Source organism: Amblyomma americanum, chromosome 2 (genome assembly GCF_052857255.1).
Source record: "Amblyomma americanum isolate KBUSLIRL-KWMA chromosome 2, ASM5285725v1, whole genome shotgun sequence".
NCBI lineage: Eukaryota > Metazoa > Arthropoda > Arachnida > Ixodida > Ixodidae > Amblyomma > Amblyomma americanum.
The window spans coordinates 103,257,976-103,272,628 of record NC_135498.1 but is presented as its reverse complement, the minus strand read 5'-3'; the positions used below and the strand labels follow the sequence as shown (position 1 = coordinate 103,272,628).

At 44.4% G+C, this 14,653-nt stretch overlaps 1 protein-coding gene across 1 annotated transcript; it reads right to left on the bottom strand.

Annotated features, from left to right (window-relative positions):
- Window positions 1-3,306: 3,306 nt before the first annotated feature.
- Window positions 3,307-13,652, bottom strand: LOC144118895 (uncharacterized). The gene is made up of 4 exons (XM_077651677.1): window positions 13,494-13,652; window positions 11,352-11,422; window positions 8,798-8,890; window positions 3,307-3,944 (listed from the first exon to the last, which is right to left on the bottom strand). Exons 1-4 carry the CDS (start codon window positions 13,558-13,560, stop codon window positions 3,378-3,380), a joined length of 798 nt encoding a protein of 265 aa, XP_077507803.1. The 5' UTR covers window positions 13,561-13,652; the 3' UTR covers window positions 3,307-3,377.
- Window positions 13,653-14,653: the final 1,001 nt, after the last annotated feature.

Sequence of the window (14,653 nt, the reverse complement as noted above, 5' to 3'; positions counted from 1 at the left end):
CGTAGCACGTCCTGTAATACCGCAAGCGTGACGTGGAACGTCATCTAACGGCTCCCTTCATAAGTTTGTCAAACGGGCCCCTCATTTACTTTACCTTGTCTGCTAATGTATATATATATATATATATATATATATATATATATATATATATATATATATATATATATATATATATATATATATATATATATATAGGCATAGGCGCAATTCAATGTACATAATGAATGAACAGCCCTAAAGACGAAGACGAGCGCTCGTCGTGTTTACTCTTCGTCCGCATCTTTAGAGCTGTTCATTCATTATGTCACCGTACCAACTAGCCCAGATGTCTCTTCTCTCTTCTCTTTCGAGGTACATATGCAGACCTGCCCAAGCCAAAAGAGGGCTTGTGGGGCAGTGCCCGGCAGCATGGGTCAAATCAGTATGCATGCATGCATGTATGTATGCATGCCGTGCTGTCTGCTTACATAAAAGCGGTTGGTTACTTTTGTTTCCCAGATTTGGTAAATATTATTTTGCAGTAAGTCAACCTGTGACGTATATTTCAGTGTTTCTTCTATGCTCCTTATTGTTATTATTGCTTCTTGACTGCCATTCGTTGTTCAAGGGTATTTATTTTTGTCGCTAAGTAAACTGACCTCTAGTTTAGTTTCGATGTGCACATATCAAATGCATACCTTTCCACTGTTAATTCTGTTCCGCACTGTTGTAATGCCATGTCAGCACCGTCGGTATTGCGATAAATAAATAAACAAACCCCACAACATAGCCTTCATTGATTACGACAGTGCATTTAGCTCAGTCGAAGCCTCAACATTCATATAGGCGTTGTGTAACGTGCGTGTAGAAGTGGCATGTATATTGGAAAATGCCATAGCAGTTGCACAGCGAACATCGGCCTTCACAAGTAAAGTAATAAAATGCCAATCAGTAAGGTTTTCAGGCAAGGAGACAGCTTATCTCCGGTGCTATTCACCGCATTTTTGCCGGAAATACTGAGAGAAGAAGAGTCAGAAATGTTTGGGATGAAAGCTAATCGAGCACACCTTAGCAACCACATATTCCCTGATGGCATTGCCGAGGTGCCGAACTGAAAAGCCCTATTAAGGACCGGTACTGACAAACCGGTATTTTCTGTATAAAAATAATATGAAGAAATCTAGAATACTGTTCCACGGTCTGGGAAGAAATTAGAAGTTTGCAATAGTCACGTAGCGTAGGAAATGGTAAGAGAATAATACATCTACTCTGGGCGGGTAGTGACTGCCGCTCACTACCACGAGAGTGAATTAGGTAGGCGAGTAAGATTGGTGTGGAGTGCACTTCGCAACCATTTGCAGGTGATGAACAGCAGTTTACGAATATCGCTCAAGAAGAAATTATCCACCTTATTCATGTGGCGTCAACTTCGCGGAACACTTATAGGCAACCATGACACGCAAGAACATTGCAGTCGCCTAGCGTCGCGGCCACCCGCCACACTATGCAAAGATGAAAATGGCTCCCGGCTCAAGGCGTGGCGGAGGGGCAGTTTTTTTACCGCCCTTCATCGTACAAATTTGCGAAATGGGGTCCGCTGCCCTCTCCCCGCCTCCCTCTGTGCAGCGCCCTTTCAGCTGCGAGCAACCCTCAATTTGATTATTTAGTTGAGTTCAGTTTCGATTCTCAAAGAGTATGGCGGCTGACGGGGCAGACGGGTGAACATGGAGAAGCGCCCTGCCTCCCTCGAAATCAGAGATTGAATAGCGCCTATATAACAGCTGTATCTTGGCGGTACTAACATATGCGGCATAGACATGAAGGCTAAAAGGAAAGTGTGAACCTGAATTGAGAACAGCGCAGCGAGCTCCGGTGAGGAAAATGTTACATGTGACTTCAAGATGTGGGAAGAGAGCAGAATGTTCTGGGAACAAATGCGAGTCGAAATCAAGAAAGAATGGGCAAGTGCATGGCATGTAATGCGAAAACAAGAAAGCGATGGTCACTAAATGGGTTCGAAGAGAGGGCAAGCGTAGCACGGGGTGTGAGAGAGAGTTAGGTGGGCGGATCACATTACGAAGATTTCGGGGAAAAATGGCTACAGCAATGAAAGGGCAGGGTTGATTCGAGGTATATGGGAGAAATCATTGTTCTGTTATGTATGTTGTTAAAGTTATATAATAGCCTTCGTATTTATTTTTCAAGGAAAGGAAGTTAACTAATAAGTCTTGCAATTCTGAGGTATTTTATGTATTCTTTTTCGTAGTTACGTAAGCGTTCTGTGACATTTCTTACACGCTTGGCGTAATGAGGCATTTGTTCTGGAGAGTTGCTAACCTCAACACCTCACATTTTTACTGCTAACGCGTCTAGAGTTATTGGCTCCTTGCGTGCAAATTTTCGTAGCGAGACATTTATTGGTTTCTCATTATTTACTGCAGCAATTCTCTTTTCTAATATCTTCTAGTTCATCCCTACACAGAAGGCTACTTTGACAACAACTGCTTTTGAATGGGACAAGCAAAGAAAATTCGATCAATCAAGCAAACGTTTATTTTTGTTGAAGCTGCTTCCTCTCTTTGTATAGCAAGTGTCAGCTCATGCCATGTAGTGTCTGCGGGACGCCTGCATGAAAAACGACTGCGCAAAAGTTTCTGATCTACGGGAGATCGTTTTTGACGGAAGTTATTTAATAAACCTGCATACCAATTCCTCACAGCTTACTCCCAAAAATGTACTTCAAAGAGTGCATCCTCTGCTCGGCATGTTGTAGCAGCGTTGAATGTTTGTCTAAGAAACCATGAGAACTTAAGCAGCTGATCGCGCCAATTAATGGCGCACTGCCCGGGATCGCACTGCCCAAGACTCTTTGAAGTTTGAGGTCGAAGCCTTTTGGTCACAATAGGCGGGCAGTCATAAATCGGTGAAATTCCTACTGCCAGGATTAACTTGCACGTTATGTTTTAGAATGCCGGATGGCAGTGTCCAACCAATTCCTAACTAATGCACGTCCTCTTCATGGAGCACCGAATTGGTCCCAGCTCAAAATTAGGGACAGCCGGCCAATGTGCCTCAAGCGTACGACATTTTTAACATTTATTACGTGTTCTTTACGTCACTTTCAGCTCCAGCTGTCATTACCATCAACGGCTTTGTTGAAAACTAGATATTTGTTTATCATAACGGTGATGAGTTTAACGGCGTGAGGGTAACTAGGCCAGAGAGAACAGTAGCTAACGTGTATGTGTTTTGCACAAGACGGCACAAAGACCCTTTTGGTATATTCACCTCAGTGAATTCGAGCGTCAGGTCATAAGGAAGCTTGCATCCAAAGTCAAAGATTTATTAACTGTACAAAGAACTTCCGAAATTTTTACGAAGACTGCGTTGGTTGCACCTCAGTCCTCGCCAGCATTTTCTTGCGCGAGCTCTGCTGGACCTTCGGAGCCGCCCCCTTCCTTCTCTTCAACGCCGTCTGGTTTGGTTTCCTCCTCATCGGCGGGTTTAGTGTCTTCCACTGCAGACGCTTCGCGGTCTTCACTGACTGCTGCAATGTCTTCGTCAGCGATGAGAGCATCTCCGGAGCCAGTCGCCGCATCACTCTGCTCCTCTTCGGCCTTCTCCTCTTCGTCGGCTTTGGACTCTTCCGCGTCAGTTGCTTCGCTTTCTTCACTTACACCTGCAATGTCTTCGCCAGCTTGCTCTGTCTCTTCACCTGCGGCGTCGTTATCCGCCTCTTCATTACCAGTTTGAGACGTCTCCGTAGAAGGCTTTGCGGGCGCTTCAGTTTCTGCATCTGGACCAGCGCTCTCAGACTCCTTTAGTGGTTCCTCGGAGGCTTCTTCGGTTGTCGAAGCAGCAATGGTGGTGGTGGCCGCTTCGGTTGCTGGCGCTTCGGTTGCAGGTGCTTCAGTGGCGGAAACACACTTTCCATCGACGCAAACACCTTCTATTCTTCCGGGTACCTAAAAAGAGCAACGCGTAGGCATTAATACCAGGGAAGAGCGTTTCTCTTTTTTTTTCATCGAATCTGCAATTTTAGCCCGCAGTATCTTTAAACTTGCACGAATTTGGCGCACCTCACGTTTCACCAGAATTTTCATCAAAATACAAGAGACCTAGAAATAATAGATTCACGATAAACTAATCTATAAAAAACACGACGATGCAGTAAGATCGAAAGTTATACGCAAAACATAAAACATAGAAGCGGGTAACCATCCAGGGAGTACGTATAGCTGAAACCTATTCTTGTGTGACACAATGGAGATTAAGTTAAAAAAAACTGTGCTAGCACTTACCCGGCCTGACCCACATCCGAAGACTTGGGCCCCGTTGCTAGACCGTCTAGTAAGCACACCGGTATACTAATTATTCGGTGATTTCCTTTCATGTAACTGAATTTATTGGTTTGATTAATTTATTTGGTAATGAACTAATATGTCAATTCGAATATATTACAAATTAATTTGCGAAGTTATTGACAAATTCAGGTGAATAATTATTTTATCCAATTAGTTACCGATTCTATTAATCATTTTAATACTTGATGATTCATTCATGCCAATTACATGATGAAATAATCAAATAAATCAAATTACCGCTATAATGATTTACAGTACGTGCGGACACGCTCTGATGCCGCGTTCTGTCGATACTATGCTGACAGGTCAGGTACACGGTAACCTTGAGACAAGAAATCCTTTCGCATTAAAAAAAGTTGTCAAAAAACAGCTTCGTCAGAATGAGGTGATGGCACGAGTTTCTTTGCAGATTTCGTGTAGCTTCTGACACCGGTAACTTCGAAATGCTTTTTTTTACGTCATCAAAGAACAAAGTGCCGTCAAAAGTGCGCTTCTTACAATGTCGTTGAAACTCGTTAATTCGAAGAAATTCGGCCGTGTTTCGCTTATTTCGGACAGGTGACGGAGCACACATGTTCTCATGGCGCCGAAGAGGGTGTGACGGGGGAGAGTGAGCGACTCGGAAGTGCGGTCAGAATAGGTCTAGTGGCGCTGGAGTCCAACAGAAATCTTAAGGCGCCGTGGTTTTCACAATGATCATCAGTCGAGACAGTAGGATAGCATCTTTGCGATTGTTCCTTTCTCTTGCATGCTCGTCATCACTCCTGCTGTCAGCCTTTTTCGTGTTATACTGGGATCTGTAATCGTCTCAATTTAGGTTGTTCGCGCACTTATGAAATGCTCTTAGTTTTTTTTTCTTTGTCTGCCGAGCTGCCGACGGCCTGAGTTTCATTAGGGACATATATTCATCGGTTCATGTGACGGCGTGCGCCCACTGTACGATTTGATAGAATCGCGAAAAATATTTATCGCCAGTGAAATTTCTAGCGCGAATCCCTCAACGATTAGTTTTGTTTTCAATAAATAAAGGCGTATTATTATGGAACACTTGGCTTTTTCTCAGTTCCTTGTATAGCTGCACGCTCGGTTAATTCAGTAATATCTTGTTGCAGTAAAGGGACACAGGATACGATTCCTAAAATTACTCAAAAATGCAGGTCAAGTCAGACACGTCCTTTACATGAAAACTTCGCGCTGTCAGAAGAACCTCAGCTCACATTAGAAAACTACTCATAGTTGGACTCATAAGCGAAGAAGATTTGTTCTATAAGCACACGTCGATTGAAGGTTTAAAAGGGTGAGGGCTAATGCGATGTTTCGCTGTTGGTGCAGTGTTTCTATTGTAACTATATTCTTTCAGCGCTCATATTCTCTTCAAACTCAGGCAAACAATGTTCCAAACAGTAGAAGCTGCAGTCGAAACTAAAGCCAGAACTTGCCAGAATTTCCAGTTTCGATGGTGTAAAAAAAAAAAACTTCCCATCGGCGCGGCCCTTGCGCAAATCAGACAAACGCAGGAGCATATAAGAGCAGCTTAAGTTTCCGATTACCTCTGTAAGCTCGGGTAGATGCCGCAGCATCTAGAGCTATTGGAATGTTGTAGTTTGCATATAGCGCTTGCTAGCTATTGACTTGTCGCCGTCGTGGACATTTTTCATTCATTTCTTCAGTGGCAGTGAGTAGTGGTACAACCCATATCCTCCGATGGACGCGGATTAGTCAAAGAGACAGACTCGCCTATGCTGCCAACGGCCACTCCATCTGACAGCACACGAAGGTAAAAGGCGGCCAAGGTGGCTAGACGCACCGCTCAGGCTAAATAAGAGCGGGCGAGGACTATGGCGCGTCTTGCGCCGATAGCGGCTGAGGATGGCGGACACACTACCAAGCAAAGAAGATGGAAAGGGCTGAACGCGGTGGCACTAAAGCATCAAAAGCGGCCAGGGACGGTTAGCGCTGTGTACGAAAAGTAGGTGACGGCTGCGGCCTCTCAAGACGCAAAAGGGGCCAGGGAGAAGCGAGCAAAGGCTGCCACACGCACAGCAGCCAACGGCCGCGTCCAGCAGCACAATGCGCATAGCACTGCCTATAAATCATCCTGAATGTGGTGCGTTTTTCAAACGGTGCATGACATGCTTACGACTACTCTCAACGACGAGATAGATTGCAAATTCTTTCCACAAGGAATCCACTTCACCGGCTTTGGTATCAAAGGCAAAGTGGCCTGTTGACAAGAGAGACAAATAATGCCCGCATAGTACGGCTTTGTATTCGGTTCTTGACGTAAGTGAACGTACCGCCTTGATAAGCATTTCTATTGTACTTGATATCTTGGAAGAATTTCGTTTCAGACTATTTCAAATAACTGTAAACAGCCTTTTTCAGCGTATAAAAATGTCTCAGTAGATTTAATAAACACTTGGACAGAAATATGTGTGCTTGGTATGCACTAATAAAGGAGCAAAAAGAACGCCAAGTAATCTCGCGTGAACGCGCCTTCTGAGGGCCAAATGTTTCAGTTAAGTATGCGGTAATAAAATAAAACTCGGATATAAAAGGCCATTTCAAGCTGCCTTCAAAGCAAGTAGGTTAATTTAAATTAGTTATAGCTTTATTTGGTCATGCTTGTGAAGGGTGCGCCGCTGACTGTATTTTACTCTTATCGACCACTTTGCTATAAAAATAAGAGGCACTGTACCACCGCACTTGTGGGCACACACAAAGAAAAAGCATAAACGGAGGCAGTTCATTCATGTATGACTGGTCGCTGACCATCTACTCTGCCCGCGGTGCACCATCCGTACATGCGCCTTAAAGAGTGCGACCATTGTATAGAGACAAGTGAAACCGTTAGAATCAGAAGATCTAAAGCCAGAACGCAGGGTTCTAGAAGGCCAACTTAAGAACTCTCCCGCTGGACGTCATTACACAGCCCGTAAAGTTTACAACGAAGAGTGTAGTGGACATTATCTCTAATGACCCTTCTGAGGCAGGGATTTTCCTTTACGCCAACGCGAAGATAAGACATAACCGGTGGCCGGAGATTACCACTGACTGCGACTGTGTGGAGCGTCAACTCAAGCGTCCTGTGCTGGGTTTTCTTCAGAGACCCAAAAGACACGGCGAAATCGCGCTAAAAGGTTCTCTGGCTATTGTATTCACACCCGCGCCTTCTCTTGCCTATAAGGATTTCAACGCAGTTCGGTCTTTTATTCACTGGCCTCCGCCAAGCGGGTAACCCTTGCCCACCGCCAGTTATCAGCAATAATTGAGGGCCATAAAACTAGAAGCCGAGGAGCTTTCATGATATACAGCCCTAATTGTTGATAAGACATGCGCTAATGAGCGCTCGCTTCCCGAAAGATAAGCTAGACTCACAGGAAAAAAGTGTAGCTGGAGCTGTTCGACGGAGTAGCGTAGCGCGAAATAGGAGAGCCGAAGCTTGCTGTAGAGAACGGTTTAACATGCCTTTAAGTTTTAGTACTTTTGCTATAGCACTGCGCCGGAATTGACAAATTTAGTTCCAGTGTGAATGTCGTTAACTCTAGAAGAGCTTTTAAAATAAATTGACTGGGAGCGGTCCATTTCTTAGTTAGACCTATAACAAAGTTCAGATATTGGGATCTTTGAAATAACCAATACTAACAGTTATCAAGACATTGGGAATGCAGCTGCTTGGAATATATATCTGGCGCCTAATTTTAGTTGTGAAAAATACATAGTGCACCATTACGTCTTAACATTGTGCCCTGGATGCAAATAAATAATTCTTCACCGTCGCTGCGTCCCGTTAGCTTTTCTGAGTGGGCATACATCTATGACCGCATTTCTCAACTCGAGGCACAAGTGGTAGAGACCAGCAAGCTACGTATGGCAATCTGCTCTGTTTTGCAGCGATGATGACGTCATACTAATAGCGGAGCCAGAAAAAGAATTCAGAGGTCGATGTGATGATGTCAGCGTAAAAGAGAAGCGATCGCAAAGTACCAAAGAGAGTTCGTAAATTCTCTGCTGGTCCCGCCGGCTAAGTCCGTGGGAGGTAAAATTTTACAACCGCCGTGTGCTGCAACTTCCTATAGGCCAAATAGCCCCAGGTGACCAAATTAAGCACGGGAGCCTTCGCTGAAACCCGCCTCATAATTCACGGCATTGGTTTGGATAGAATAGTGTCAGTAGGAAACACTATTAACTGCCAGTTCACCAAAGTAGATGGACTGGTCACCTAAAGGATTGAATCAACCTTATGGGCAGTCACGTATGCGATCACTTCAAAGCAGGGAAGCAAGCGAAAGTGATAGCTCGGATTGTAAGTATAAGCGCCTGTTTGACGCATGCGAAAACGCGATCGTCTGTTTGGTTCAACCATTAAAGTTGAACATATTAGGCGCATCACATTGTGAAATCCAAGGCGATCATTCCAAGAAGATATGGGGGATATGTCCTGTGGGTATTACCTCGCATGGTGTTCCGTCGTCTTCCTTTTCAAACGAAATGGGGAACCCTGAGCACTGGTAAACGCATGGCTGGAAAAGTAGCTTCCACAAGAACTGAAAAGGAAAAAAAGCACAAATACTCAAAGAGAACTACACAGAACAAAATCTGCATATAGTCATCTTAAAATTTTTTTCCGAGTGAATCACATCCAATCCTATTCATATTGGGCTCTAAGCCTCTAAGCCGACATATATGGTGATTACGAAAAAGGAGAGGGCGGTACAAGAGTGCTTCACCGATTTTTTTTGCGACGCAAAAAAGAAACTAAACCTAGTTTTCCGCTATAGTAACAAAGTGTGACGCGGTCATTCAAAATAAGTGAAACTTGCCTTTCAGTCGACCGCTTCGCAAAGTGTCAGTACCGAACATGCTGGTAAATTTTATCTTCTTGCTACTGTCATTCCTGACAGCTATGGTGGAATTTCGCGCTCTTTTACTGCATTCTTATTTGCATAACTTAAAAGTCAGTGACCAATTGCTCAGTTCCTCTACAAAAATTAAGTTTCTCGCTCCTTTCTACAGACATGGGTTTTGATCAGCTGAAAATGCGCCTTGATCAGCTGAGAAGAAAGCAACTGTAGATGTGGAATGTGTTCTGCTTTGACTTCTTGCGCCCATTGACTACACGCCTCTCGGAACAACTGCCTACTGAGATAAGAATAAAATGTGAGTATTCTCAGCAATCTCATAGCATCGTAAATATTTCTTTATCGTTCATGTAAACGTAGACCACAGGATGCAGTTAAAGCCGATGAACTGGGCTATTCAAACATTTTCAATTCGCTGTAGCACACTCTGCCGCATATCTGCTGAAAAAACAAGGCTACCGATTCACACGCGCATGGCTGGGAAAACTTGGTATGCTGACGCTTTTGAACGCCACGTGGTGTCTATACATCAAAATTCCAGCTGGGGTGCAAATTATATTGGAACTTGCTGTGCTTGAAGTGAAACTTCAAATGGAAATCAGTAATACATGCTTGGTGCTACAGGATTGTGCAAACCGCAACGCGCCAGCGTCTTGCACTCGTTTAAGGCGACCTAAGTAATAACATGTAGAATTTAAAAAAAGCCGCCGACGTAAGGACAAATTGATTGCAGCTTGCCTTCATCGTATTTGGGATGCCACCCTTCACCTGTAAGCATTTGCGCCATCACATCAAGCCAGCACATACACGCTAAAAAAAGTTTTAATAATAAAACCTCGTTTAGTCGCTCTCTCTAAGCAGGTTTCAGTATAATTTCGCATATTGCCACGCAATAACAGTCGCAGCGTGGTGAAGGCTTTGCCTTTCAAGAAAATGCGACACTACTAGCGCATATCAGTGCCTGTGGCAGTCTCTGGCAAAACTAGTTGCTCCGTCTAAGCTAACATGCATTCAGACATTGAACTTTTCACATACACCCTAATTGTTGGATACCACAACTTCCAAAACAGATAAAAGAAGCGTAAGTGCCACTGCTGAGATCCCTGTTCTCTCACCATTCAGCAGTTAATGCTTGCGGCCGATACCCAGCATTTACACGTTCGAGTGGTTAGATATTCTCGAAGCAGGAAATCACCCTTGCCTTTGTTATAAAATGGATGTATCATAATGATGACAAAGCAAAAAAAAATCGGAGGAAAGTTCCTCCCAGAAATCACCAATTAAGAACTTTTCGAACGTATTCATGTTACGCAGGGCTTACTGTCTTGGGAAGCCCAACTTTCCGGTCACGAACTTGCACTTTTGTACTACCACCTATTATTCGTCACTTTAAATGACGAATAAGGGACACTGAGAAGAATTGTGCCCAACTGTTGTTCTCAGTAGCAATTAATTTTAATGCGCCTTATGGCCATGTTTCCATTTGTTCAGCAGCAAAACTCATTTGTTGTTGACAAACTTGGATTTAAAATTGAAGCAATTTTTTTCACTCCGCTCGATTCAAACTCGTAAAGGGCAGACCTGAAAGATTCCGTGATCAGCGTAAGAAATTAAATGGTGGTATAGCCTAGAGTCAGAGATCCGCGTTTAAGAAACTGCTCTTACGGTATTACAGTTTGCATGCGAAAGCAGGGGGGGGGGGGGGGGGGCGGCGATAAGTGTGTTTCATCTCGTGGCCTAATGAAGCATATGGAAGCTCCGTATTCAGTTAACGTGGCTTCTTGGCAGTCGGAACACGCAAGTCTGTCAATACAAGCCAACCTATTTGGCTCTGTGTCACTTCAAGAACTGAGAAAAGCACATTCTCTCGTCGAATTTGCTGCTGTGTGCCAGCCTATGACGAATTTCGACGCAACAGTCTCCGTCACATGAGGGTGGACCCGCAGACACTTGTTATAGATTATGCGTTGGTCCTGCGCTCATTCCCTCCCTTCACTTGAAACGTAATGGATCTACACCTTCACTGAGACAACTGAGTGACTCCTGGCTTCGTAGTCTCCTCTATGATAAAACAACAGTTTTAGGGTGCGGCAGAAAGAGGAGATTAGTATCAATTGCAAAGAAATCCCGCACATCGGATACTTACAACTCCAACATTGGAGGAACGCGCACACTTTGGGGGAACCGCACCAGTAGACGACGGGTCAGCCGGAACGCCTGTGGAAAACAAATCATCCTTAGTGACACCGTGAAAGGCGCGATGTGAAAATATTTTCCTGAGGAGCGTATAAAGCAGCGCGCACAGAATGCCGCCCCACCTAGCCACTGGTATGTAGATAAAAAGCTGTCGTCACGCACACGCATTCTAGTATGAAAGAAATATGCGTGAGATCTAGTATCTCAAAATACAACCCTGATGTGACCTGAACCTCGGTAAGTGCTGAGGTCATTTCACCTGCGAACAAAGCGAAGACTGCAAAACGTCCTAGCACACGGCAAGATAAACGCAGAACTTTATGCTGGGCATCATTAAAACACATCACTCTTCCTCACATGAAGGCATACAGCGACGGATGCTAATTGGCACGTGTGTATGCTACAAGTAAAATATAAAGACCAACACAGCTAATATATCCGCTTGGTACCTATAAGGGAGAAGCGGAAATCAAATCGCGAAAATCTCGAAAGAAAATCGCATTTTACAAAATACCAGATATTGTATCGGTGAGGTTTTGTAATTGTATCGTGAAAAGAGCCCAGAACTGAATCCAAAAAGTGTTTTTGTGACCGCAGATAGCAATGAACTAGCTGAACTCCCCGTAAAAGTACCAGATATTTAAATGTAGTTTTGACACAAACGCCCTGCTTGAAGAAAGCTTAGTGCGACAGAGGCTTCATGAATTTCATGCGGTTTCTTGCGTGCATTGTGTTCGTTGAATTTATATCCTTTCTCATCTTTTCAACACCGTCACTAATTTGACATGACCATCATGAGTTAATTATGAAAGCGTGGATATAACATTCTGTGCAGAAAAAAATAAGCTGCTGAAAATATTTCGAGAATATCTCTGCATCAACCATTCCTTTGGGTAAAACCTAAGAGTGACTGGAGGCTATTACCTTGTTATGTACGAGCCCCTCATTTCCTTCCCTTGTCTGCTAAATAGCTTAACCACGGTCTCGGTTCTGGCAGTCTTCAAGGCATAGGGCGCATAAGAGGGCTGTCGCACGCCTTTCGCCCTTATCGTTCGATGACGTTCCCATCGCGGTAATACAGGACGTACAAAGTCCGCCGCTATGGACGAGGGCAGCGCTGGCGAACACTCTCAAGGTTCCGTTACACGCAAACATAAATACCCCCGAAAGCGGTGGATTGAACAGCCGTGGCCTTAGCTCAGTTGGCAGAGCCATGGACGCGAAATGTGGATGTCGTGTGTCCGTATTCCGCCGGCGGAATGATTGTTTTTGTTCGGCTTTATAATTATTTGTGTTAAAACGAAATATTAATCGGAATATTATTTTCCCATTGATGAACGCTACAAATTAAAAACCAGAAAAATAAACATCCCCCTTATGCACCTTGGTTGCGATGGCTGTTGCCTTCCTTCACATGCTACGTCAGACGAGCCCCTCATTCACTTCCCCTGTCTGCTAAGCTGTGTACTGAATGCGCCAAAGGAAATTATAGTGAAGTGCTTCAGCGGGTCCCACTGCTCATACAGTGGTAGAGGAATACGTGAAAATTATTCAGCCGCAAAAAGCATTCCGGGCGTTGCAACAGTATGAGTTACCAGCATAAAACCATGTCCTCTATTTTCTTGGAAGAAGCACAGAAGGCCAAATTTTTCCCTCGGCTAGAAGTGTTTCAGTAAATCGAAAATGAACTAAACATTACATTTGCGACCGCTCTCAGTTTTTCCTCACCATAATACACTTAGTAACAGTTAAAAGCGAAAAAAACTTCAGGAAATATTCACTGCATTCGAGCCAGTGCAAAAGCACAGATTTTTGCTACGTAGAAGGCGATGATGAGTGGGCAGTGCGGCGAGACTGTGAGCTCGCGCAAGGCCTGCTGCGCACAGACAACGCAACAACGGAATATTCTGCTCGGCGTTGGTACCCGTCGAATTAGTTGTTACGCGCAAAAACGAAACTGCCGTGATGCGGTAGTGCTCAAGAGTTTGGAAGTCCCCCGCTAACAAAATGTTGTATACTACGTTCGGTGCAGGTTGAATGTACCAACCGCCGAGCTACCTTCGCAAATTCCTTGCAGAAAATTTCGACTTACCGGCTGCTTGTGCTACCGTGCCTAGGCAAAGAGCCCCAACACAAAGAAAAAAAACGTTCACTCTCATCTTTCTTGCGCACTTCCAGAAAGGTTTCTAGCGCCGATAAACCTACGCTTGAATATCTCGGTTTCTGATGCGTGCGCTAAGTAAGCGTTTATATAAGCGCTCGCAGCGCCGACTCCACATTTCGCAATTGCTTTCGTCACATCTCGAACTCCAGTTTTTACAGTGCGCTTTACAACATTTTATGGCGGCACTTACGAATTCGAGAGCCAGCAGCCGAAAGGCCGTGCTTCGTTCCAAGAAACGCCACGCGCTTTTCTTTATTTTGTTGCGTTCCGTTGTCAAGATAAAAGCAAAACGTGTCTACACAAAGTTAGTATCGTCTGGAAAGGTAAGAAAGAAGCAAGCAAAGCAATTGGGCCTGCTATCAACCTGACGTGGCATCGCTCAGTCGGGCTGTGAGATTGGGAACGGTGCCACTTTTCAAGTGGGGCTGTAGTAGGCCCGATAACGACATCACGCATGCGTAATCTGAGGAGGGAGCGAAGAATCTTCGACCAGTTCATTACGCCAAGGTACCCTGGTACTCTGTGTATAAAGTGTGTACCGTTTTCTAAAGGGTGGCATAAGGATCCTTCAGATTCAACTCAAGAAGCTCTTCTCAGAGCCTAATTTTTTTTTCGTGGGAAAGCGCTGCTCCGCGGGTCAAACCCAACCTAGAATCCTGTGGCGTTCTTGGTCTTGAGGGGGCAGAAGTACTAAAAGTACTGCCGCGACTGGGTTTCGAACTCGATGCGGCGAGACCAGATCAGCTTCGCTGGCACTGCACGAGAGCACTATAATACTCGGCAAAGCAAAACCATGAGCTATACGGGCTAAACACGTGCTTTCGCATGTCTGCTCAGTTTAACTACGTTAAAACCCTACCATTGTTTTGCCAGTGGCTGTTCTATTGGTAGACATCTCTATGCTTTATTTGATAAAGGCGTTGTAGGTTAGGAGCACCCCAAACTGTTTGTTAAAATCCACGGAATACGAAACAATGAAGCATGCGCAGAGGCTTACATTATCTTTCCCTTCGCATAAAATGAATATCTAATACCCAGCTACGTCCAATTTGTAGTAATTGTTTTAGGAAAGTTCTTTTTCAGCACGA